The 27,280-nt window shown below is 37.7% G+C and overlaps 2 protein-coding genes across 3 annotated transcripts in view; one reads left to right on the forward strand and one right to left on the reverse strand.

The window, feature by feature from the left end:
* Positions 1-632: 632 nt before the first annotated feature.
* cyfip1 (cytoplasmic FMR1 interacting protein 1) overlaps positions 633-27,280 on the forward strand; it is a 36,424-nt gene continuing 9,776 nt past the window's right edge. Inside the window, exons 1-23 of one of the 2 annotated variants that reach the window (XM_028443428.1) lie at positions 633-868; positions 8,521-8,638; positions 9,526-9,615; positions 10,644-10,721; positions 11,314-11,415; positions 11,645-11,826; positions 14,047-14,143; positions 14,612-14,740; positions 14,815-14,919; positions 15,016-15,107; positions 15,642-15,759; positions 16,016-16,138; positions 16,786-16,911; positions 16,984-17,150; positions 17,610-17,757; positions 17,980-18,133; positions 18,225-18,381; positions 19,207-19,303; positions 19,685-19,761; positions 20,348-20,456; positions 20,534-20,653; positions 20,769-20,968; positions 21,557-21,644. In XM_028443428.1, the coding sequence (XP_028299229.1) occupies positions 8,522-8,638; positions 9,526-9,615; positions 10,644-10,721; positions 11,314-11,415; positions 11,645-11,826; positions 14,047-14,143; positions 14,612-14,740; positions 14,815-14,919; positions 15,016-15,107; positions 15,642-15,759; positions 16,016-16,138; positions 16,786-16,911; positions 16,984-17,150; positions 17,610-17,757; positions 17,980-18,133; positions 18,225-18,381; positions 19,207-19,303; positions 19,685-19,761; positions 20,348-20,456; positions 20,534-20,653; positions 20,769-20,968; positions 21,557-21,644 (2,676 nt within the window). In that variant the 5' untranslated portion in view covers positions 633-868; position 8,521. Of the gene's footprint in view, positions 869-8,517; positions 8,639-9,525; positions 9,616-10,643; positions 10,722-11,313; positions 11,416-11,644; positions 11,827-14,046; positions 14,144-14,611; positions 14,741-14,814; positions 14,920-15,015; positions 15,108-15,641; positions 15,760-16,015; positions 16,139-16,785; positions 16,912-16,983; positions 17,151-17,609; positions 17,758-17,979; positions 18,134-18,224; positions 18,382-19,206; positions 19,304-19,684; positions 19,762-20,347; positions 20,457-20,533; positions 20,654-20,768; positions 20,969-21,556; positions 21,645-27,280 lie in introns of both variants that reach the window. The other variant, XM_028443427.1, reaches the window with a different exon arrangement.
* On the reverse strand, positions 22,777-23,416 carry fndc9 (fibronectin type III domain containing 9). Its single transcript, XM_028443431.1, has one exon. The coding sequence runs from the start codon at positions 23,413-23,415 to the stop codon at positions 22,777-22,779; it is 639 nt and encodes a 212-aa protein (XP_028299232.1). The 5' UTR covers position 23,416.

Below are 27,280 nucleotides of genomic sequence, written 5' to 3' on the forward strand. Positions count from 1 at the left end.
CAAGATTTGACTGAGCCAGATTTACAGTTCTTATGTGTCAGTGTCCTCTGCTTTCACCCTCCATCATCACAACACTGCCCTATGAACCATTGTCTCTGCTGAAATAGACTCACTTATACTTGTTTGAATTTGTAACTACAGTTTAGAACAGTTGTGTCTAAATGGAGGACTGTAATCCTTGCTGGTTTAGGAGCTTTCTACAGAACTGGATGATGACACACACATGTATGTGTCCTATCAGATTCTACCTAAACCACCGCATTGGTGAAAACTTTATTAATTTATCATGCGCACGTCCCATAGAATTAAACCAGGGAAATTGCACACCCTATTTTACTTTGCACCCGCAAATATAGCCCTTTATAACACTACAGAGTACAGAGTATGTACACCTATTTGTACATCCAACCTTCAAACACATACTCATTTGGCCAAAATTGACAATTCCACATGAATACATACACTGTACTAGTGAAGTACAATTTGAATCAAGTAACAGTACTTCTACTTGAGTAGGATATCTCAGTACTCTGTACACCTGTCCATGTAGTGAAGTACTGCACTAGTTTGTGGCCACTCTACATTCCCATAGTGCAGCCTGTGCTGTGAGCCCTAGCGGAGGAACACAGGACCGCAGCTCTGACCGAGTTTCCTGTTGAGTTTCCCTATTTGAGGGACAGGAACTCCCAGCTCGTCTTCTCTCCCCCGCCCATGATAGTAACACACACAGGGAAGACTCCGACAGCAGGGAAAAGGACACCGTCGCCTTCACCGTGTCCAAAGTGTTCAGGAATAAACCCAGAGCCCGGCTGCATGGAACAGGAGTTTGATCCGTGAAGGAGGAACTTTTCCCTACGCGCGAGTCCGGGTGAGTGTGATCCAAACTTCAGAGCGGACTATTTCCAGCTAACTCCACAGTGAGAGCCAGGGGAGACACGTACACACGGTGCTCATGAACTTATTCTAAGAAGACATTCGCATTAAACGTAAGTGAAAATAATTAGGTTTAAGGAGTGAACAGCTTGTGGAGCGTAAAGCCATTTTCCTACTCAGGCCTGAGCTGACTAATCTCAGCCCGCAGCACAGAGCGAGGAAACGGCCATTAAACACAGAGTCACACCCCAGGAATCCACATTAAACTACTATTTCTAACACAAACCTCTAATATTTACCAAACTTGAGTTTTCTACATGGATTGTTACCTGGTGGTTGTGCACAGGTGTGGCAGTCACAGTAATATATATGTACATAAGAACACACATTTAACGCTACTAAACGAACTAATATTGTATTTTACATTATTTATTGTTTACCCACTGTCTCCTCTCCATATAATTATTTACTTCATTGTCTGTTTGTATTAATCATTTTTTTTATTTTTTTTATTGCTCCTTCAGTTCAGTTTTGTTACTGCTGCAACAGTAAAAAGGTAAATGACGTGAACATAATGTATCTACATGCATACACACACACACACATACACCGGTACTTAAACTTATGAAGAATAGAGGTGTCCCGATCCGATATTGATATTGGATATCGGTCCTATATCAGCCAGAAAACGAATATCGGATTTTATCGGACTGCATCTAAAATCTCCGATATAAGCACTCCGATAAGTTTTTGTTGTTATTGTCCTCGCCCTCAGTTGCTCCCACCATATACTGACAGTATGAAATAACTGAAGTCAACTTGAATTGTTTGCACTTTAAAAATATAATGTAACATCACTTGATCAAGCCTTCTATAACATTCCACACTACAAAATCATCAGTGTTGGGAACGTTACTTTAAAAAGTAATTAGTTATAGTTACTCACTACTTGTTCAAAAAAGTAACTGCGTTAGCAACTGAATTACTCTATAATAAAAGTAACTCATTACCAAGGAAAGTAACTATTTGCGTTACTGTTAAAAAAAAAAAAAAAAGTTGCTATATGTCAAAGAATTTACATTTTTTTTAGATGCGTGTCGTGAGTTGCTTCATTAAATTCGAGTTGCTTACAACGGACGTCGATAAATTCTTCACTCCTGGATATAATGAACACTTCACATACATGTTCTTAACTTTGACCACAATTAATTTAAAGTAGTGTTTGTATCGCCTTAAAAATGCCAACTTTTCATCAGACTGCTCCACGCTCACTATCTGCTGCTTCATCCAGTGTGTGTCGTGTGTCGCCTTAGCCAATCATAATCGCTCACCTTGTTTTTAACCCACCTTCTCTTGCTGGCACATGTGTAAAAACACTGGCTCTGATTGGCTACCATGAAACATGACGCCGCCTAAGCCAATCATAATCGCTCACCTTGTTTTTAACCCACCTCCTCACAACAGCTGTGTAAGAAGCTGGGGATGCTTTCGGATAAAAGTTTATTCGATCAATGCATGTAACGCACCGCAATTAACGTTCAGTAACGATAACGGCGTTGTAACAGCGTAAAAAGTAATTAGTTAGATTACCCCGTTACTGAAAAACAAACACCGTTACATAACGCCGTTATTTTAAACGCCGTTATTCCAAACACTGAAAATAAGTAATAAAAGTATGCATGATTCGTGCCGGCATCCATATCGGTATCGCGCAACACGCAAGGCGGCAATATCAGTATCGTATCGGAATTGAAAAAGTTGTATCGGGACAATTTTAATAAAGACATCTACCTACAGTATCTATACCTATACTGTATACCTACATACATTTCATACATACATTAGAGCTGTCAAAAGCATTGAAAATCAGACATCGGTCGATAGCATCAAAGCAAAATAGAAGAAAAAATAGAAAATAGAAATCGTGACCACACAAAAAAGCACTATTTCTTATAAATCTCAGGAAGGAGCATATCAAAAATCAGTGTGATATCAAAATTAGCATCAAGTCAATTTGTTAGCATAATATCAAGTCTGCAACTTCAGCATACATACAAACTTACTAGTGGGTCTAAGAAAGAAATAATTGAATAAAAAATAAACATAAAAATAAAAAGTTAAATTGAAAATAAACATATATATATAAAATTAAAGAACATTTCTGCAGCATTACTGTAATATTATAATCGTCGATTATCACAAATGGCTTCCCCATATGTGATAATCTAAACTACAAGAAACGTATGATACAGTATTAAGTGTTACTGTTAGTTCATAACTTATAACTGATTTACAAGTTTTTTATTTTCCCTCACATGTGCACCCCACCCTACCCCTATACTAACCCCACCAAGCCAGTCTAGAGTAAATACATTGCATTGAAATTGTTATATTAGGGATATTTTTCAATTTTTTTTTAAGGAAAGGCTTCCAAATATCATTAAATAATGTTAGCTTTTTTTTTTACCTTATAAATAAATACTTCATTGTCTGTTTTTGATCGTGTTGTGTAGAAGTGTGCTCAGATAGTAGATGCAAACAAAGTCGCGTTGCGTTCACTGCCCAACAGTTCAACCCAGATATCATCATCTATGGTTCACACCGTTAAAATGTGAGATTTATTAATGATATTTCACAGCAATATTATTAGTTGGTGCAGTCCATTCCTGTTCTAATGTTTTACATTTTAAAACTAGGATTAGGTTGTGTCCAACTCCGTTGCACTGATTTATTTAACGGATATACAGTATATAGCTTACCTGTGTTAAAGTAACATTTCCTAGTGTATATTTGTGTTTTTAAATTGTGGGATAATTATTTAAACTTTTTTTTTTGAAATCTAAATAAAAAACCACCCACGAAGAGATTTTTCTCTCCAAATTTTGCTTTTGAGGAGTTTTACCTTCAAGTAACTACAAGCTATCAGAAAGAGAGTATGTTTGTTTATGGAAGGGAAAAATGAAGGTGATTTCTGGAAAAAAAAAAAAAAACATAGGTGAGGGTGAGGCCACATCCTCTGTCACTTTGGTTTGTTTGTTGTGGTGTTTTTGTGCCCTTGTGGTTAGTATTTAGTTGAAAGATTCACATCTGAATAACTTGCATCAAAAGTTGCTGTTCCCGTTTTATGCATTATTTCTGTATTGTGGTAATGGTTAAACAACTAAATTCATGTAGGTTTGCTGTTAAAACAATCCACTCAGATGAGCTGTCAAACTTTATGAGCGCTGCATGTTCATAGGTTTGTTATGTCTGCATTCCAATATTGTGAAGGATGTCTGTGGGCTCCTTCTTCAGTTTCAGTTAGAAAATATATTCCAGTTTTCATTCAGAGTTTCAATTTGAGCTTGCTCGTATGATTTATTTATGTTATCTCAATGGCACAATGTTGAGGTAGCAAGAGGTGGGAACCTCTGGGTACCTCACGATACGGTATACGGTAATACGCGATAACGATTATCTCACAATATGACGATACTGCGATTATCGATATATTGGTCAAAAATCAATCTACGATAATCTGACATAACAAGAAAAAAAAAAGATTAAGTGAAAAAATACAATTTTATTTTATATTTCTGAAAGACACTAAATTGAAAAAGTGTCCTATGAACAGTGACACTATTTTAGTGCAACATTTCTGTAAATAAGTGTCAACATACAAATGTAAACAAATAGTATCTCCAATAGTGCTTTCTGTTAAAAAAAGTTTTTCTTTGCTAACAATACTTAGCGCGAGCATATCGATAATCAATCGTGCGAAAAAATATCGTGATATATCGCCGTATCGAGATATTGTCACACTCCTAACCGTTATAGTGCAATATTCCACTTAACAATATATTGGTTCCTTCAACAAACAGTGCCAACATTTCTGTGAAGACCTACCTGCACATTTTAGTGAAAAAGCAGAAAAGGTTTTGAGAAAACCAAAAAAATCGATACTTAGCGCGGGCATATGGATAATCGATCGTGCGAAAAAATATCACGATATATTGCCGTATCGAGATATCGTCACACTCCTAGAGGTAACGGATTATACAAGAAAAATCTGATCCATGGATTCACATGAAAACCCCATTGCACTCATCTAGATTTGTGAGTAAATTGAAGATAATTTATTTTAGATTCAACGAGACTGTGATATGTTTACTTAATAGAAGTAAAGTGATTTCTTCATACATGGTGATGGAATTAAGATTTATTTAGCATCAGTATGTGGGAGTGGTGACGTTATCTGCTGAGCCACAAAATTTGGTCTTTATCTCATTCTTATCATTTTTCAAACTGGCAGGGTTTCTATTGTTATTGAAGTGTCATGGCAGCTTTGTAGAGTTTGGGTAACAGTTTTGATAAAACATCCAAGGTCATGAATAAAATAACACTTTGCAAATGTGAAGAATTCCTCAGAGAAGAGAGAATAGATCGAGTTTGTTTGTGGAGCTATTTGTAAGGAGGCTGGTGGTATTTCACTTAAAGCTGCACTACCTGATTGTTGAACCATGATAGAGCTGCATGGCTGAATTCGAACCATAAATCCCATCCCCCAATCTGATAATCCCTCCCAGTCTCCTCCTCGCTCAGAAGTACACAAAATCACGCACGAGAGCTGAACGTGCACTACCAGTAAAACACGTTGCCACGCAAAAGGATGCAAACAAAATATAGGAAAATGGAACATTAGATTACCTGTCTAGAAGGAAAACTTGCCACTTGCGTGTCCAAAGTTAGTTCAAGACTGAAAACAAGTTTGCACCGTGCACGCACTTCACTATATATTGCGACAGCCAATGAGGAGGCAGACGTATTTTTTTATTTTTTTTTTAAATGTTTACTTTTACGATATACAATATGATGCTAATAACAGTTTTTTTTAAATTAAAGAAAATAAATTGAGTACCCCAGCTTTAAAGCTGCTGTCTGGAGTTTCTGAGAAATCTGTTTATGTATGATTCTTTGGAAATGTGAAAAAATTATAAGTCCCGCCTTTGTCCTATAGACCCCTATGGCAATGAGCACATCATTTATAAAATAAACCGGATTCAGCAGCAGTAAGAACACTATTGGAGTTATTTTTGCTTTTTATGTGGTTTTTTAAGAAATTAATTTCATTTTAAGTGAAGAAATAAACCAATTGCATATAATAACACTAATAGTGAGCCACATGCACTAATATATTCCATAAAATATCAGCTCATGAGCTCTTTGAGTCAGCAGCTATTGTAGCCTTTTTTGATTTGTCTAGTGTTGATGTATTCAATTCATTTGTGTTGCTAAGGGACCTGTTAATACTTTAAGTTGGGAATTGTTATATTTATTCATTGTTTTAATTTATCTTAATATTTGTCGTTATCGTGATAAATCCCAGAAATTGTCGGGATAATTTTTAGTCTATTATCGCCCATCCCTACTGTCAGCCATGTGTGCCATATTTCAATGTGCTCCTGCTGAACACAATGCAGACAAAAGGGATATGCTTATTTATTTAGCACCAGCATATCAGTTATTGTATCACATGTGAAAGAAGGACGATTAAATGCCATATTGATTTTGTTTGGGTTTTGTTGATTTCTTTTGTCCCAATCCTAGTTTTATAATCCTCTAGTTCTGTCAGACTTTCATTCAAACAAAATTTGGTATTCAATGTTTCTTTACTGTGCACATGATAATAAACTCTTTGAATTTAAAGGGGGGATACATGTGGCCCCTGAGCCTCTTTTTCAGTTGTAGGGTAAATAAACAATGAATGACTAAGACAGCGATGGCTTGATTAAAAATCCATCAATAGTACAGTTGACTCCAGGAGCTTTAGGCATTCACAGGATGTGTGATTGCAAAGACATCTTGAGAAGGCAGCAGAAAAGGTGAAACATCTACTTCTATTCAGTTTGCATCGGTCCATTTGGAACTAATGTTATCCGCTTTGCTTTACTGAGCTCACCTACAGTAGTCCATGCTCAGATTAAGCCTCTTATGGTGTAATTATAAAAGGGATCACATGGTGTGCAACTTCAGCAGTGTTCTCTGTGATGGCCTCCGATGACTGAATTAATGTGACTTTGGTGTTATTTCCGTTTGTTTTAGAGGCTGTAGCTTAAGATGCAGCGATCTAAACAGGAACTGTGCAGCAAGAGTTCCTTATTTCGATCAAGTTGACTCATAGTTATAGCTGCTGGTTTAGGTTAGACTTTTTGAAGCACCATCTATTTATATATATATATAAAATATAGAGAGAGATACAGTAGATACTTCAACAGATTCATCACATAAATGTGTATCTTTTAAGTGGCTGCTTAACGTCTCTTTACCATTCACTTAATTTTATTTTTGTTTTTTATAGTGGACGCTGCAGGTCCTGTGGTTTGTGCTTCTTTCTTTTTTAGATGTAATGGCACCTAATAAGTCTAGCTGCTTAGTTTATTCTCAGCTATTTGTACTAGAAAAAAAGAGAAACTATTTTTAAACAAATGTCATTCAAGATATTGAACCGTTCACTGTAGTGATTGCTACTAAGTTTTAAGAATGATTTTAATGGTGCTATTGCTAACAATTTTATTTAACCTTTAAATGCCCTTTCTTACTTTAAGCTATCTTTTTATCCCCCGCCACAAAGTGTGAAGGGGGATATAAGTTTGAGCTCCGTGCGTCCGTCAGTCTAAGTTAAAGTGGACAGCTTTTCGCAGAAATGAGAAGTGCGGATTTATTGCCTTGTGCCGTTTTTTAATTCTGTTTGAGGTATCTTCAAAGGGGACAGCTTGCCTTAGAAATCGTTTAAGATAGTTAGTACATTTATGTTCTGATGTGATGATATTTTCTTATGTATACATCTAAGTTCTTAGACTTAGGACATTTAGGAAAAGGTTGTGAGTTATAATGACAACCAATCTGGCGAGGGATGTTGACTGTCTTTTTGTTGTTATAAATAATTTATTTCTGCTTCTAATTAAAGCAACAAGGTCTCAGAGGCTCAAAGATAGTCCTCAAGACAGTCAACAGTTTTGTTTGCGTGGAATGAGGACCTGCTTTGCTCTCTCTGATCCTGCAGACGGAGTTGCACATGCTTTGTAGAAATCATGGATGGCACGTTTCAACTTGCATAATCTCAGATCTGCTGTCAGTCTTTGGGAATGACAGTTAACAAATAAACCTTTTTTCAAAAAAGAAAACGAAAGGTTGCATGTTTTTTTGTGTATTATTTTTGCACCTGGTGCATTTCTGACAGCAGATCAGTTTCCTTAGTGCAACATTAATACTTTGATATTGCATTTTTGTAGCAAAATGAAAAACTTAAATTTTCCTCCATCTGGATGTAATTGGAATTTTTTTCATACCTGATTTAGCCTAGTTTGTTTTAAATTCCACCTGGAAGTCAGGGATTTCCTCACTTTTTTCCGGGAAATGAATTCGAAATATTTCAAACCAAATGTCAATTAAAAAGAAAAAATATTGTTTGTTTAGAATCGCAGAATAACCCCAGTGATGAGTTATGGTGTTGTAGTCTAAGCAATTTTCTTTATTTAACAGGTTTTCAGCTCCCAACAAACACAAGATTCCAGTTCTAATGTTTATAAAATGTTGCGTTTGGTTTGCAAGTTTTGTATTTATAGAATAATTGTTTTTAATGATAGATTTTGGTTCTTCTTGCAGCAGCATGGCATCCACAGTGACCTTAGAAGATGCCCTTTCGAACGTGGACCTGCTGGAGGAGCTGCCTCTCCCTGACCAGCAGCCATGCATTGAGCCGCTCCCTTCCTCAGTCATGTACCAGGTGAGTGCCGATGACTGCACGCAAACCTCATTCAACAAGCCCATTGGTTAATAAAAAATTACTTTGTGTAATACGCTCTTTTTTTTTTTTTTTAAAGTTGAGTGGGAAGGTGTACACACACCAGTTTAAGCAAACAAGCAAAAGCAAATACACAAAAACATTAAAAAAGTAAAAAAATTAATAAGAGCATTGTTTTTATTGAAAAAGTTAATTTCTCAAAGAAAAGGATATATACTGTGTGTATATATATATATATTTTAAAAACTACACTACATATTAGGTGAACCTGTTTGTTGATGAAAGGTTTCATTTTAAGGGTATTATTTCACATAGAACAAGCATGCAGACGTGTATAGTACATGCACACACAGCAAATGTTAAATCATAAAACAAGATTTTTTTTTTTTTTCTCCTAAATTCATATTGTAATTGCCTTTTATGAATTAAGTTTCCAGCTCAAGTAAATACAGTATCTTATGAGTCTAAATTTATTTGTATTGTTGGGTTTATGCTGTACAAATTATTAATATCTAAGGCATCTCGAAGCTATTAATACTATTTAATTTTTTCATTATAATTTTTTTATTCTATTATTTTTATTATTATTTCTTTATTTTTATGTTAATGAAATGTATTGATACCCTCATAATGATGCTTGCACATGACCCAGCTTTTATAAGTGTTTGTATGGTCTTTATTTAAAAATAAAATGATAAATCATGAAAAAAGTAATTGCCGTTCTTAAAATCCTATTAAAAATAACATTTTTATCCAAAGGCATGAATGCAACAATAGATTAATTGTTAATTACCTGTATTTCTATTTGATGAGTCTTCTTTTTTTTTGAATTTCTTTTCATCTATTTTTTATTTTCTATCTTTCTGCAGCCCAACTTCAACACCAACTTTGAGGATCGTAATGCCTTTGTCACAGGGATTGCCAGATATATCGAGCAGGCCACCGTCCACTCCAGCATGGTACGACAATCTCAGTTTTTGATGATCATCTGACCACTTCTCACAACTTTCCCAGATCTGATCAAAGGCTGGTGAATGAATAAATCTTGTAGGTTGAAATCATAGACTGTAAAAAGAATGGACCGGACATACTCATGGGGAAGTGAAGCTTTTTTTACAGCTCCCACTGCTGACTGGCTGCATTATAGGTCATAAACCCCGCCTCCTCAATGATAACGGATGGGACGTTGGTCAAACTGTAAAGTTAAAATACTCGTCACATAATTTTTTTCCAAACCTAAACTCTGCTGTGATCATTAGTTATTATCACCCTACATTGTGTTCAAGTGCAATTTTTTCTGTGAAGTTTGTTTTAAATAAGTTACTTGAGGTTGAAAAACAGGATTTGACATCATATATGATGATGATTGACAGCCCCGGATCTTGCGTAGCTCTCTTTGTGAATAGCATAAGCAGTTGCGTTGTGATGGAAAGCCGAGGCGCCATTAAACTTTTCTGTTCTGTTTGTTTGTCTTTTTTGAGCTACTAGTACTCGTACTAACCTCTATGATCTGATTATCTGAACAAGGCGTTGGTAGAATTTCCAGTGGGAAAGATACTTATGTTCTTGGCATAGCAGGGCTGCGCAACTCATCAGGGCAGTACACTAAATGGGCGGGACTTGTTACCAGGGCTCCTCCCGCCGGACTCTACTGCACAGACATTGGCTCCAAATTACATCAAATTTGCAAGATGGAAGCGCCCCTAAGTGCTGCATTTTGGCTTCAAGAACGTTGAATGAGAACAGCTACAATGCACGCCCACTGGTCGTAATGGAACTTGTAGTTTGAAGGAGGTCTGAAACAAAGAGCACATGGTGTGCATGCAGGGCATCCCTGTTCCCACACACTGAGAGGGTCAGACATTACAAAGGAAGCAGTGGAACATGTATCTCTGTAGTGTGTGAATTACAGCTTTTAAATACTGTAGTCCTCGGTATGTCGTCTCTAACTACAGCTGGGATTAAAGGGTTGTGTTTCCTGCTTCAGAATGACATGCTGGAGGAGGGGCAGGAGTACGCCATCATGCTCTACACCTGGAGGAGCTGTTCACGGGCCATACCACAGGTAGACACGACACCAGTTCTCCTGCTACATCATTGGGATGATCTGCAATATTCACCTACTAAAGCTTTTCAGTGGTTACTTTTAACTCGTAGTATTTAAATAGTCTTTTTGAGTTTTAAAAAGTATTTTGCTAATTGCAAATCTTTACAACAACTATGCCTGTGCTTGGATTTATACACGCTTTTAAAGAAGCCCATAGTGTGAAATAGCATTGAAAACCCATTGCGTTGTGAGGAAATCTTGATGAGACGTAATTGAAATCTTTAAGTGAGGAAAACTTGTTTTATCGCTCTTATTCATATTGGAATGATTACAGATTTCTGATGTGAATTTTTGCACACATTTTAACAGGAGCATTACCACAAATAGATATCTTATAACAATTAAGATGTTCTATGTTGTTAACATTATACTGTGCATGTGCACCGACTATTGGCACACAGCACAGTTATCTGCATACGTATCTTTTTAAGGCTCTTTAGTTGGAATAACCGATTAGACGTCAATAATGTGTTTACACTGTGAAAAAGTGATATTATCTAAGGTCACAGTCTTTTCTTGGTCCTTAAACACTGATCCTTTTATTTCTCAGGTGAAATGCAACGAGCAGCCAAACAGAGTGGAAATATACGAGAAAACCGTTGAGGTTTTGGAGCCTGAGGTCACCAAACTGATGAACTTCATGTACTTCCAGGTATTGTAGTATGGTACTCTGCCTTTAGCTGCTATAGAAGCAATGTAAAGACACTTGTATGAAATGTGAGTATTTCTATTGCGGTTGAATAAAAATAAACTATTCATGCTTTTTGTGTCCAGGATATTTAAACATAGGTGTTTCATGTTAGATTTTTGTCACAAGCATGTGTGCAACCTATATTTTCTGAAGACATATGACATGATTTTTTTTAATTTTTGCCTTCCAGCGCCTGGCAATCGACCGTTTCTGTGGCGAAGTGCGTCGACTGTGTCACACTGAGCGCAGGAAGGACTTTGTCTCTGAGGCGTACCTGCTCACACTGGGGAAGTTCATCAACATGTTTGCTGTGCTGGATGAGCTGAAGAACATGAAGTGCAGCGTTAAGAATGACCACTCTGCTTACAAACGGTATGGAACAGCGTTGAAATGCACCCACACAAACGGGAACAACATTGGACACTAGATGGCAGTAATAACCTGAAAGACTGCTACTACATAGTCTAGTCCAGGGTTTCTCAAATGGGTGTATGTGTACCACTATGCGTATGCCATGGCACTACAGGCGGTACTTGAGAGAGAGAGGAAAATTAACAAATTAAAACATTGAAAATATGGATTTTGTTTATTTTTTGTTAAAAATGATAATCATACTAAATATTACCAGCAACTCACAAAACGCCAACAAAAACACACAAAATAAGAGAAAAAATATACTGAATAAATAGACAAACAACAACATAATACACAAAATGACACGAAAAACCAGTGTTGGGAACGTTACTTTAAAAAGTAATTAGTTATAGTTACTCACCACTTGTTCCAAAAAGTAACTGAGTTAGTAACTGAATTACTCTATAATAAAAGTAACTCATTACCAAGGAAAGTAGCTATTTTTTTAAACTTGTTCGTTTTGTGTGATAGTTGGATATTTACGGGGAAATTAGGCCGAGAACTGAAGTCCGCTGCACCTCCCTCCCCAGGTCCTGGACCGGTCTCCACACGTAATAGGACTAGAAATAGTAATTACGAATTAATTTTTCCAAAACCGGTTTATTAGTCTTGATTCTGATTGGACAAGGGGGCGAACGTGACGTATCACGTCTCTCTGAAAAAACACAAACCGACCTTTTCTTTTCGGCTCCAACATAGACCACACAATAACAACTGTTTTCACTTTTATTTTGATTGCAGTTTTGAAGCAGCAGCTGGACAATAATGCACTGTTTCCCTTTCATCCGTGGAGAAGGAGATAGAGAGGCAGACTACCTCCTCTATACAGGATATCGAGTGAAAAAATGAACTTTATAATGATCCGCGCATCATTAGTGAAGCTCTGGTGCTTCATGCCCTGATGAATCCTGTTCTGTTTGCCGAGGGCCGTGTGTGTGTAATAAGTCCGTGTCCGTGTGAATGTCTGCATGTTTATGCTTCTTTCCATCCAGTCTCTTCATTATATCCATGTATTTTAAGGCTCTTATCAAGTACTCTCTTAACCGTACCGTACTTGATAGGACTAGAGACCCACTCAGAAAACGTTTGACAGGAAATACTCGGACATCATTTTTCTTTCCTGCATTTCTTTTATTTCTTTGTAGCAGGTAGCAATGGATTTAGTCTTTAGGTAAAACACCTTAAACACAAACAACAATTAATGTAGTAACAGAAAACTGTAGAACAGACATTTTTATAAATACTCATTTAATTAAAAATGTACATACTTTTACCCTGTCAAACACATTGTAATCAAAATAATTCTTACATGATTTAAGTTCACATTGTAAATATGTTCTACATTTAAACAAGATTTATTCATTCTTAAATAAAATCGTTGTTTATATTTTACCCTAATATGTAATCTACTCCACAATTTTTAAACTTTACTTCTGTATTTTTAAGCTCCTAAATTATATTCAAATTATGTTTCAATCTAATCCACAACAAAGGCAGTACATACTAGGTCACATTTGAGAAGTACAGAGCGTCCATGAATGCAACATTGTAGTAAGCATTTAAGACGGTGAATGGAGCGCATCCACGGAGCAACTTGCTTTTACCGGCGGTGTCTTCTAAGATGAGCGAGTCAGTTTGTAGTTTTAAAGTCCTCCAAACTTGCAGTGTCTGGTACTGCTGTTCACGTGCTGTCTGATCCTCATTGCTGCTGAGAGCATGCCAAACACTCAGATGGTCCCTGATTGCCCAAACCTGCGCACCTGCCGAGCCATACACTTATGCAGTATGGGAGGGGGCAGAGTGCACCTACAGCACGCCCATTGTTTGACACAACAGCTCTTATTAAATAAATAGTCTTGGCTGGAGCCCGGGCGACTATCATGGACTATGTCGTCACAAGTGCGTCATCGCGTCAAATTGAGCATGCGCAGAACAACTGGCATTAGCTTAAAGTGGAATTAAGTGTTTACAAGAAAGAGGAATTATTTAATTTGGAATATCAGCCACCTAATTTGGATTTAAGTTTAATTCAGAATTACATTTGCATGAGGGATTAAGTGTTTACAAGGTCAGTTTAAAGCAGATTTAACTTTTATTCTGAATTAAAGAGAAATTAAAGCTCCCATGTAAACGTGGCCAATGTTTCTCTCATGGAGACACTAAAATCTTTTTTCTTAGAGCTGCCCAGTTCCTCAGAAAGATGTCGGAGCCTTCATCCATTCAGGAATCTCAGAACCTGTCCATGTTCCTGGCAAACCACAACAAAATCACACAGGTTGGTCTCAAGTGTGTCATAGCACACGCATGATCCAGAAGCTTCAGTACTTGAGTTTTTCTTTCCAGTTCTGCAGTATAAAACTCTTACTAAAAAAAATGTCATTTAGTTTTCATAATGACTATTTGTTTTTGATTGCCACATTGAAAAAAAGTAGTAGAAGAATACTTATTTGGTAATTGTATTAATAACGTACAATTAAAATAAAGATGCTAAGTTGTAACATGCTGAGCAGGTTACATCCCACTGGTATAAAGGAATGAAACTTTATCACAGATTTGTACACATATTTAATGCAAATCCAAATGTATTTAAAGCAATAAACTGGAGAAATGTTGACTCGTATTGGGTTCTTTATTGGTTATTGTAAATAATCATCTGAGGCAAGGGTGAAATAAAGTAAGAAAACTCTTAAGCGTCATCAATAATAACCTGATTTAACATCCAGTTCTTTCTTCTTGATGTTAGTCGCTGCAGCAGCAGCTGGAGGTGATCAACGGATACGAGGAGCTGTTGGCGGACATCGTCAACCTGTGCGTGGATTACTATGAGAACAAGCTGTATCTCACTCCCAGTGAGAAGCACATGCTGCTTAAAGTAAGCACTGCCATCCCACCCAATCAAACCAGTTCTGACCACTCGGTGGGTAATTATCTTTTCCACCTTTGCAGGTAATGGGGTTCGGGTTGTACCTCATGGATGGAAACAGCAGCAACATCTACAAGCTCGATGCCAAGAAGAGAATTAACCTCAGCAAGATTGACAAGTTCTTCAAGGTAAAGTTGGTGCACAAGTGTTGTTTTTCTTGAGCGTCAAACTATTTTCTGTCAGCTAATTAATACAACATCATGGCACGTTATTTGTGTTCACAGCAACTTCAGGTGGTCCCTCTCTTTGGAGACATGCAGATTGAGTTGTCCCGGTACATCAAAACCAGCGCTCACTTTGAGGAGAACAAATCTAGGTCAGAATGTTGCTTCGCTTCTTTAAATGGAAATGGACTTGATTTATATCGCGCTTTATCACCACAGTGAAGCAGTCTCAAAGCGCTTTACATATCAGCTCATTCACCCAATCACTCTCACATTCACACACCAGTGGGACAGGACTGCCATGCAAGGCGCGAGTCGACCACTGGGAGCAACTTAGGGTTCAGTGACTTGCCCAAGGACACTTCGACACATAGTCAGGTACTGGGATCAAACCCCCAACCTCTCGATCAGAAGACGACCCTCTACCACCTGAGCCACGGTCGCCCTGTATACCCAAGTATAGTTTTGAAGCAGTGTCATAATTGGGACAGGAACTTCAATTTTGCACATGCTTTAAAAATCCCAGTTTATTAAATATAATTTATGGAAACCATAAAGTAAAACCTCATCTTATGCAGGATTATTCCAAATTGTAATTTGATTTTAATGCAATCAGGCCACAGTCAAAGTCAATGATTGTTATTCACTGTAGTCTCTGTACTTTATGTATTGTTTTGTTTCTCTAGATGGACCTGCACCTCTATATCCAGCAGCCCTCAGTACAACATCTGTGAGCAGATGATTCAGATCCGTGAGGATCACATGCGCTTCATCTCCGAGCTGGCTCGCTACAGCAACAGCGAGGTTTGTGTGGATTGAGATTCTCAAAACTAGAGATAAGAAATGTTTTGCAGGTAATATATTGATGATCGATTGACTCAGCATATGTTGTCATCTCTGCATGTATTTGCATTTATCATTTCTTGTATGCGTGACATAAGACTGTTCTAGTTTAAAAGACAAACTTGTCATTTGACTAAACTCATGCTAACTACTCATCTTTACTCATTGATATAATGTGATGGTGCTTGTACTGGGTGTAATGATCATATCTGTGAAGGTGGTGACTGGATCAGGGCGACAAGAAACGCAGAAGACTGATTCTGAGTACAGGAAGTTGTTTGACCTGGCTCTGCAAGGCATCCAGCTGCTCTCTCAGTGGAGCGCTCATGTTATGGAAGTGGTGAGGATGAATTCATTTCCCAGTAAAGTGACAGTGAAAATATGAACAAAAAAATAAACAGTTACCTGTAAACATACAAAAACCGTTCACAGACAGGGGGAGGTTTATAACTTTAGAGGGAAACTAAACTTAAAACATTATGCTCGGACACATTTAAAAAGTATGTGTAATTCCATTTGTGGGGTGGTTTTGCGGAACAATCTTGATTAAACTATTAAACTAAGTATGAATATAATGCAGTTTTAAAACAAAAATTAAAAAAAATGTCTTTGAAAAGTACAGCAATGAAGAGGGAGAATATAAACCTCACAGATATTGACGGTGCCTGTGCATTTTGTTTGTTTTTGTTCTGTTTTTCTTAATAGCTCGATGGGAGTATTTTATTGGATTTTGCAGTTGTTAATGGTGAAAAATGGGGGTAGGCCTTCACAAGCTTAGGCTTCTTCCCATCAAATGAATCAAATGTGTATTATATTGAAATTTACATTTTCTATTAATTTCATAGAGTTTTCTGTTGATTTGTTTATTCATTTTCGTTTTCATCCATTTTTTTTTCTTTCGTTTGTTAAAAATAAATAAAGAGAGAAACGTAGCATTACTGAGGCGTTGTAATGACTTGTCACCAAATCTTCCTGCGTTGCCCTCAGTATTCTTGGAAACTGGTACATCCGACTGACAAATACTCCAACAAGGAATGTCCCGATAACGCTGAGGAGTACGAGAGAGCCACCAGATACAACTACACCACCGAGGAGAAGTTTGCCCTTGTGGAGGTCAGTTGTCACTTTATTATCATGTCTGTTGGTAAATAGGCCAGTCTTTGATTGGACGTTTGCTTCCCAAAGGTGATCGCTATGATCAAAGGACTGCAGGTTCTGATGGGTCGCATGGAGAGCGTGTTCAACCATGCCATTCGCCACACCATCTACTCGGCTCTGCAGGATTTTTCTCAGGTTACTCTGCGTGACCCGCTGAGGCAGGCCATCAAGAAGAAGAAAAATGTCATTCAGAGGTAAAATCACAATATGATCTGCTGACAAAGTTTTATTTTTATTGCAAGCCCCATGATTCCTTGCTCTGTCCTGCACATTAGCGTTGGCTAACTGCTAATTATTGCTTGCAATCCTACTAACACTGTTTATATGTGTCCTTTTTAATTATATTCTACTTTTCATTTAAAATAGATAAGCACAGATGTATTTTAAATTTTGTTGGTTTAACAATACTTTTATAAAACTTCAAACAATCTACTGGGAACAATAAAAACCCATTCCTAAGACCTTTCTATTTTTTAGGTTCAAATATAAATCCACTTGGTGCATTTTTAAAATTTCCTGTTTATTTTATAAACCACGTCTTATTGCAGTTACTTGGTTTCAATACAAATTGTAAGCAATTGATGTTCTTAGTCTTTTATTATTGACAATTAATTGTAGTAAAGATTACTTTTCCATGTGTGCTTTTTCTGCAGTGTCCTCCAGGCCATCAGGAAAACTGTGTGTGACTGGGAGACGGGACGGGAGCCTCACAACGACCCCGCCCTCCGAGGGGAGAAGGATCCAAAGGGTGGCTTTGACATTAAAGTCCCTCGCCGTGCTGTAGGACCCTCCAGCACACAGGTGAGCATCGAGCACTCGTCACTTCTCCAGAATAAAAAATAAATCACAAAAAAAAAAGATCAACATAGAAATGTTTCAGAATATCTCTGTAAGCAGCAGATGTAAATCCAAAAGACTAAAGCTGGCCAGGAAAATGTTATACACTGTTACTGTATGTAAATATACATTAGAAACAGCTTTCATACCCAACTTAGAAATAATTTAGTGTTTTCTGACTCACAGCTCTACATGGTGAGGACTATGCTGGAGTCTCTCATTGCTGACAAAAGTGGCTCAAAGAAGACTCTGCGCAGCAGCCTCGAGGGCCCCACCATCCTGGACATCGAGAAGTTTCACCGCGAGTCCTTCTTCTACACACACCTGCTGAATTTTAGCGGTGAGAAGAAGTTCCTCTTCCATCCCCTGTATTGTATCTCTAGCGAGATTTTGTAATTAAAATGTGCGAACATGTCATCTCTTGTCTGCAGAGACCTTGCAGTGTTGTTGTGATCTCTCCCAGTTATGGTTCAGAGAGTTCTTCCTGGAGCTTACGATGGGTCGACGCATCCAATTCCCCATTGAGATGTCCATGCCCTGGATCCTCACCGACCACATCCTGGAGACCAAGGAAGCCTCTATGATGGAGTAAACCAGACTTTTGTATTTTCTAAAAACTTTAGCTAATATTGGGGGTAACATCTGTCCATTTTTTCCTCAGAAGTGCGAGTCACCTTCCCCCACCTTTTACATGGTTAACAGAAGAATCATTTGAACTTTTCTTTAGACCAATGACTACACACATACATAGTCCACTGAAGTGCTGCTTTTAAAGTTTTTTTTGTTTTAGGTTTATGCTGGTAAATAATCAAATGAATAAGCAGTTTGTCTTTTCAATTTTATGCCTTTGAATTCTGGACAGTCTTTGTTTTGTCTTTGCCCCAAATTTGCACTTTTTGTGATTTTTAAACTCTTTTGTTTCTTCTTAGTTTGACCAATTACCAGCAATCAGGAAGTTCATGCTCGTTCTTGTTATCATATTTAGCTTTTATTGTCTGTAAAGGATAAAAGTTAAGTCTCAAAAATTGGGATTAACCTCAAATGTTTTCGTCTGTGTTTTTAAATCTTCACTGCAGGATTACGTTCATACAAGGGAGGGTTTACATAAGCCATTAAGCACCTCGGCTGACACGAACCATTAGTTGCCTAACTCTTTAGCTCTCTTCCCAAAATGACAAAAACCTGTGACAATAAGCAAAACGATTTGCATTTCTTTTCAAACATTAAATTGTTTAGTGTCTCTAACCACTTGGGTATTTCATGTATTATACTCTTCATGTTTCTTCAAGCTTTCACCTTCTACGCTTTCACCAAGCGAAGCTTCTGATCCCCTAACTGCAATTTCACCCAGCGTGACTCTTTTCCACAGAGGGCATTTTGGGAAATTATTATTGTTTTTTTAATCTCTCGTAGGTATGTTCTCTATCCTCTGGATTTGTACAATGACAGCGCACACTACGCCCTGACCAAGTTCAAGAAGCAGTTCCTTTACGATGAGATAGAAGCTGAGGTAACGTTGATGATTAAGGAAGTTTAATTATTGATATGGGCTGAGAATCTGCACCACCTGTAACCTTTCTTAAGATTGTGTTTGACATGTTGTTCATTACAGATTGTACTCAATCAATCCTTTTTCTGTATTAATCTGTTGCCTGTTCGTCATTTGACCCCCATCTCAGCTGTTATGTAACCGTTTATATAAAAGCAACTGGCCGAGTAACAAAATTCTTGTAATTGTGAGAAGTCCAGCAGAAATTAACCAAATATATTGTATTCAATTGTTTATAGCATAAATCACATTTTATTTGAATTAACCCATTACATTAGCAGTTTTGGTCACACTCTAAAATATGCATTTCCAATTGACTTTTGTTTGATTTTCTGTTGTCAGGTCAACTTGTGCTTTGACCAGTTTGTCTACAAGCTGGCTGATCAGATATTTGGCTACTACAAGATACTCGCTGGAAGGTACTTCAACCTTTTAATCTTCTTTAAAAAATCTACTTCTCTGTGTTTACTGTGATATTAGATCTTTAGTCTGTGACGTGCATGGAGGACAAAGTCCTGAAAAAGGGGAAAGCTGGAGGCAAACAGTCCAAAAAATCAACACTAATGCCTAAAAAGAGACCCAAATACAAAGCGATACAAAATCACAAGATTGGCATCAACAAAGTAAGACATTGATTAAATAAAGCAGCAAAAAAAGCAACTACAGAGGATAACATCTGCAAATATAAACAATACCAACAGTAAAATAAGGAATGTAAAAAAATATGCAAACAAAAAGATACGTAACCAAAGTGTCTCCAAACTGTTACAAATGATGTAGTAATGCTGAAATCAGTTTTGCACAAAAAAAAGAATACAAGACAACAACCAATGCAGCTAAGAATGTTCTTTATTATTGTTTTGTTTTGTTTCTTTGCATTGACAAATGCATATCTACGATCTAGTATTGTTCAGTGCCACAGTTTACAGGATCCTTTTACACAAATTTTATGTGCTGTTAGAATTTCTAAAATGAAGTGTCTTGACCTCTGATCTTTTCCTGTAGTCTTCTACTGGACAAACGTTTGAGGGCTGACTGTAAGAATCAAGGGGCCAACATTCCCTGGCCTGCATCCAACCGCTATGAGACACTGCTGAAACAGCGCCATGTCCAGGTAAATACACGAGGCAATAATGATCTGATATTGATCCGTTTACTTCTCACCGTTACGTTACTGACTGACCCTCACAGCTCCTGGGACGCTCAATTGACCTGAACAGACTCATCACCCAGAGAGTTTCTGCTGCTCTCTACAAATCTCTGGAGTTGGCCATCAATCGCTTCGAGAGTGAGGACTTGACCTCAATCATGGTGTGTTAATTTTTATTGGATGAGGCTTTCAGTTTTAAGCTGGTTAGCGGCGTGCAGAGGAGGAGATGCAGAGCACCAATTGTTTGATTTGTCTGTGGTTTTGACTAATTTAAAGGAACTGGAGGGTCTTCTGGAGATCAACCGCCTGACACACAAGCTTCTCAGTAAATTCCTGACACTGGACAGCCTGGACGCCATGTTTCGTGAGGCCAACCACAACGTGTCGGCGCCTTACGGTCGTATCACCCTGCACGTCTTCTGGGAGCTCAACTACGACTTCCTGCCCAACTATTGCTACAACGGTTCAACCAACAGGTTCGTTATTTATTTGCTTACAGAAATTTCACAGCCTTTCCTCTGGGGTTTGAACAACACATTCTCACTCCCAACTTGTCACATATTGACGTTCGGGAGGGTACCTCTGGGGTCACGTAGTGGCGTGGATGTCTGAGCCTTCTTTCTGTCAGTATAGCCCTCAATTTAAATTTAAATTTTAACAATGGTAACATTTTATTTTGATAATTAACTATGCGTGTAAGCCAAAGAACTGTAACATGGTTCCCCAGTGTGGTGTTTAAGGAAATTGTAATTGACAGTTTTTAGAGAATTTTCATGACAATTACAAGTCATGTATCTGAACTCAATTACAATTAAATTATGATTACAACAGCAACATTTTTTTTTCAATTACAGTTATAATTGCAATCATAACTGTAATTATTTATCAATTACACTTATGATTGACCCCAACCCTGGCTGTCAACAGTGGTTAGTGTTTATCCTTCTTATTACATTTCTGCTGATTAGCTGATTTCTCTTTAACTTCCTGCTATTCCTTTTATGATTGTGTCTGATGTTGGTGAATGTTGAGATGTACTGATTATTTTGCATTTGTATTTTCAGATTTGTGCGCACCATCCTGCCTTTCTCTCAGGAGTTCCAGAGGGACAAACCACCCAATGCCCAGCCTCAGTATCTGTATGGATCAAAGGTTGGTGTATTAGTTTTGTACTAGTCAGAGTAATATTTAGCAAAGGTGGTGGAAATGCTTGTTTATGAAAGAATAGAATACAACTTCAGGGAAAAAGCAGAGAGTAAGAACAAAAATAAATGCTAACATAGGATTATATTGCAAAACGTAGGACAAACATAAATTAGAAAAACATCAACAGCAGAAAGAGAAACAAATGTGCAAAGGACAATTCGGTTGGAGGGATGTGTGTGGTTACAGGTATTGTTAGACAGTGGAGTTAAATAGTCTGATGGCAGTGGGCAAAAGAGACTGTCCTGTCCTGTATCGTGGTGGGCTGATGCTTTGGCTGAAGGAGCTTCTCATGGACCACATGGACCACAGCTCCTCATGGAGAGGGTGAGAGGAGGAATTTTGTCCCTCATCCTCCTCTCAGCTACCGTCTCCAAGGAGTCCAGTCCAACCACCTCATTGAGTTTATCACCACAGACTGGTAAAAGGACTTCAGGAGTTTGTTGCAGACACTGAATGATCTGAGTCTCCTCAGGAAGAACAACCTGCTCTGTCCTTTTCTGAAGACGGCCTCAGTGTTGCTCGACCAGTCCAGTTTATTGTTGATGTGGACCTCAAGGTATTCTTTATTCTTGCCGTGGCAAACAGCCACATGCCAAGAATTAAAAATACCAGTTCATCAACCTCCTCCATCCTCCCTCTCTGCCAGCTTGCTGGCATGTGTGTCCGTGTGCTTTGGTCTCGTCACACACAAAATGACCTCATGGAAGTTTCTCACAACAGGTTGGTGCTCAATGAAGCACTAACAGTATCGGGTCTGAAAGCGAGGGGTGCGGAGCTATGTAGAGCAGATACCGCCAGTGGAAACGAATCATTATGAGTCCACCCTCTGAGGACTGGGGCCGGGGGCCTTCTGTTCCGCCTGTAGTCTACCACTGTCTTGATGGTAAGATGAAAGGAGAAAAATACAAAAAGGAAGGTAGAGTCTTCATAATCTCAATATTAGCACAATATTTAGATTTATTGGGGCAGTTTTTATGGAGTCATTGGAACTTTAAAGGTCTGCAGTGGATCAGTGAGTCAATGAATGATATACAGTTTAGTCTGTTAAAAGCAAATGTTCAGCCTTAATCCAGTCGAGTCAAGCTGGCTCACTGCCAGACAGCTTTGCGAGTGTCCTCAGCTCGAGGCCCTGGGTGATCATGTGTCCAGTGTGCTGCCCTGTAGATAGAGGTGGCTGTATGATGCCCACATGTTTGAGGCCATCCTCGCTACCTCGGGTACCATAAAGGCTTCCAGATCCAGGTGTTTCTTGGAGGTTGGCGTTTGTCACCCCACTGCAGCGGTTGTTGACCTGCCCAGGAAATGGGCAGATGGTGTGAAGGCATCCCCACAGCAACACGCCGGCAATCACCAGGAGTAGAATGCAGCAGGTCAGCCAGACACCCATGGCAAGCTCCCAACCTGACCTGTCATGACCTTCAGCATTCTCACTCGGTGTGCTGAACACCTGACACTGGTCCCGCACCGGATTGGCGGCCTGACATGTAACACATATAAAGTAGGCGGTCTGAGGCAGCAGGTTGGCCAGGTGTGTGCTGCTCTGGCTGACGGGGATTCGCTCCTCGTGCTTAAAATTCTTGCGCTTGTAGCCGAGGAAGAGGTTGTTCCAGTTGGGATCGTACATGACACTGTAGAAGGTGTCCATGCAGCTGGGGGACGATGGCCAGCTCACCTTTGCCGAGGTGGCAGAGATGTTGTAGATGGTAATGGCCATCATGAAGACCTGTTGAACCGAGCAGTCATTAGTACAAGTCGGTTTAAACGCATCTTTACTTCACATCTCTTTGTAAATATTGTTAAAGTAATGGCCAAAATAAATAAAAACAGGACAATTATTTGACAATAACCTCAATGGAACTTTTCTTTGACTGGAGTATTTTCCTGGGTTAAACGTGTGATAAATTCAAAGGACGTGTGAATAGCTTCAGACTTGCAAGTAGAGCTGCACAATTAATCAAATTTTAATCGCGATCACAATTTTGATTGCGACGATTAAATTAACCTGATCATATTCACCTTTAAAGAATAACTAAAACCTCTTATTTCTGCTGAATACATATTTATGTGGGTATTAAGTAGTGCTGTTGATTGATCTTAGTCTAACTTTTAACATTTTAGTAAAAGAATTTTAATTTATTGTTTTTAGTTGTAAAATGTCAGTGACTGCCCTCTGTAGGTTGAAACCCCGGCTATTATAATAGATTTTTTGCTATTGGCTGAAAACAAGATCGTGTGACGTTTTGGGACCATCTTGCGTCACAAACGAGCACGGTTAGCCCCGCCCCTTTTATAAAAACTAGCAACTGTGGGCTCTACAATCTGTGGTGAGTAGGTTGGATTGAGAGAAGAGTGAATAGAGAGGTATAGTATATTCAGTAATGATTAGCTAGTTAGCATAGCATAGATTGTTCATTGGAGATTTTATAGCATAGACTGGGCGTGTCTTAACTACTCCAGGAGCACCGCCCATAATCAGGGCATTTTTTTTATTTCCCTCCTAGTAGTAGGTCAGTAGAAAGCAGGGGTTTAGTTACTCTTAAAAATACAGGCTCTTCACTTTGTAATAATGTCTTATTCAGTTAGCCTTTGGTGCATTTTTAATTCTTTGGTTAATTTTTGTATTTATTTGTTAAGAAAAATTCTTATTTAAAGCTTCATTTTGCACTGTAAACTGCGCATAGTTTTTTTTTTTTTTTTCAAACATGGTAAATAATTGTGATTATAATCGTGATTACAATATTGAGCAAAATAATTGTGATTAATATTTTGGCCATAATTGTGCAGCCCTACTTGCATGCAGTGGTTGGAATGAAAAAGCAGGAAATAAACCAATTTATCAATTCACATGGAACACAGTCTGCTGACTACCATCCTGCTGTTTTACAAAGAGTCGTCTCTATATTCATAACACATTAGTCATTTATGGTTTCAGTATTTTATCATTTATTTCAGATTCAAAACAAGTTAAAGGGAACAACTGATCAGCTGTATTTAGTCAGTGTGGGAGTTTTGCACTCTTCTGCTTTTTCTGTTTGCTCATTAAATATTTAACAAATTAACTGACTTTACAACAGTTGTATTGAAGCACTGCATTTGTGCTTTAGAGAAAACCTTCAAGTTAAGATGTATAATGAATCATAGTTTTTGTAAAAAAATCAATTGTTTATATATATCTATATAATTACTGACATTTTGATTTCATAAAACATGGATAATTTTAAACTAAAGTTGGTTATTTAGACATTGCTTTTTCTTTATTTTCCAGAGAGCATGAAACCTCACTAGAGGATAATAAGCATTGTGTGTGGGATTATCTGGGACAAAGTGGAGTGGTAAGAGGGAGAGGCAGATGTTGAGTAAATTACATAATGCAGGACGGCTTCTGTGCCGTCTGTGACAGGTGATGACCTGGCAACCTTGAGATGTTAAGAACTGGTCTAAGAAGTTTGCGACTGATTGGGAAGAAAATCTTTCCAAACAATGTTGTTTATAAAGTCAGTTGTTTAACTACTTAATGTTTAAACGAAACCGGCTTGTTTGGTCATTGTCTAGTAAAATAAATACATTTAATTAATTTAGCATCATCATTTTGTGTCCGTCCTTTGAAGCATCAAGTGAAAAGAAAGATCACTTACCAGGATGAGTGCAACAGCATGTGAAGAGCCAGCTGTGATGAAAGCGTAGATTATTCAGTCACAGCCGCTACATCCACAGCTCTGCAGCTGCTGCTTGTCAACATGAGAGTGAGGCAGAGGTCTAACCTGCTACTGGATTAAAGCATCACTAGCAGCTCTCACTCTGCCAGCAGAGGGTGAGAGGGAGCTCATATTTGCCTCATCACATATCACAACTCTAACAACATTTGGTGCACAAACAATGCTGTAACCTAGAATCTGGGAACGAGCTGTTGAGTAGTGACAGTTGGTCCATCCATCTGTTCAAGCTTTTTGTAGCAAATGACTGAAAGCACTGATGCTCACTAGAGGACCATCCTGGTGTTGCACCGACATTCACTTGTTACATTCTAATAATTACAAAACACAATCTAATGAGGAAATTGCTATTACACTTGAAGTTGTCCAGCTTTGAGTCTTAAAATCATTTTTTTCAACCTTGGGGTTGTGACTAGAATATTAATAATAATACTTATTATTATTGTTCAAATTAAAACACAACACTAGGGCTGCATGATTATGGCCAAAATGATGATCACGATTATTTTGATCAATATTGTAATCACGATTATAATCACAATTAGGGTTGTCCCGATACAACTTTTTCACATACGATACAAATATTGCAGCCTTGAGTGTTGACCGATACCGATATCAGCACAAATCATACATGCTTTTATTACTTATTTTGTAGCGTGGAATGTTAGAAAAGGCTTGATTATTAAAAAAAAAAAAAAAAACAGACCCATTTGTTAGAAACCAATGGATTACATATAATTAACATTTTAGAATAAGAATATTCTATGATTGAATAAAATAAATTAAAAAATTAAATAGAAGATGTTGATAAAATAAATTTAAAAAAAAAACTATATATATTATATCAGAGATTTTAGATGCAGTCCAATAAAATCCGATATTTGTTTTCTGGCTGATATCAAATCGAGACACTCCTAATCACAATAATTGGTCATGTCAGGGAAAAAAATAAATCTGTGTTTTTATTACACTTCTTTTAAACAATGTGTTGACAGTTTACAGTGAAAAATGAAGCTTGAAATAAGAATTGTACAAAAAATGTTTAAAAAAATGATCTTGAGAATTTAAAATGTACCTGTAAATACATTATTACAGAGTGCAGAACCCGTATTTTAAATGTAAATATTGCAGACGATCAGATTTATTTTAATCATGGCAACCAAAATCGTGATCACGATTAAAATTTGATTAATTGTGCAGCGCTACATCACACACAATCTCAAACAACTGTATTCTAAACTTTCTCAAACAAAACTTTAGTTCAAATAAAACGCAGTATGAAAATATTATGAGCTGGTGCATATTTTTAACAGAAGTGTGATATAAAAATGGAGTCAGGATCTAAAAAAGGTGGCCATGTCTACATATTTACAAGGCTCACAGTTTTCCATTGCTTCTATCACATAATAGCTGTTATTTCAAAATGCAAAGTGTTGAAGGAATTTTGGCAAACAAAAAATAAACTAGTCACAAAATCAAGGAAATTTAAATGTAGATGTTGCAGGGACAGATGTCTATCACTTAATGCTTGGATATTGTCGTTACCTTATACAGTATGTTTTACACATTTATTAGTGGAAGTGCAAACTAGGGCACGTTGGGCCTATAGATGAAGAAAATTAGTCATTTTAACACCAATTTGCGGCCCACTTTAGTTCAAACTGTTTTGTATTTGCCTTTGGTCACTGATCTAAAATGAGCTTGAGACCCCTGCCTTAAGTGATGAAATTGTATCTTAGCATTTCATTGGGTGATTCCAAGGATTCGACCGAGTAGCTTTGTGTAGCAAAGTTTTCCCATTTATTTCTTTTTCCCATTGTCCCTGTTTGCTCATCCCATCTTCTTAACATTCTCTCCTGTCTGTTTCCA

The sequence above is a fragment of the Gouania willdenowi genome, chromosome 4, assembly GCF_900634775.1.
Source record: "Gouania willdenowi chromosome 4, fGouWil2.1, whole genome shotgun sequence".
Lineage (NCBI taxonomy): Eukaryota > Metazoa > Chordata > Actinopteri > Blenniiformes > Gobiesocidae > Gouania > Gouania willdenowi.

Bases quoted from the DNA above. Each gene is read 5' to 3' on its own strand.
- fndc9 (XM_028443431.1), bottom strand. From the start codon at position 23,415: ATGATGGCCATTACCATCTACAACATCTCTGCCACCTCGGCAAAGGTG.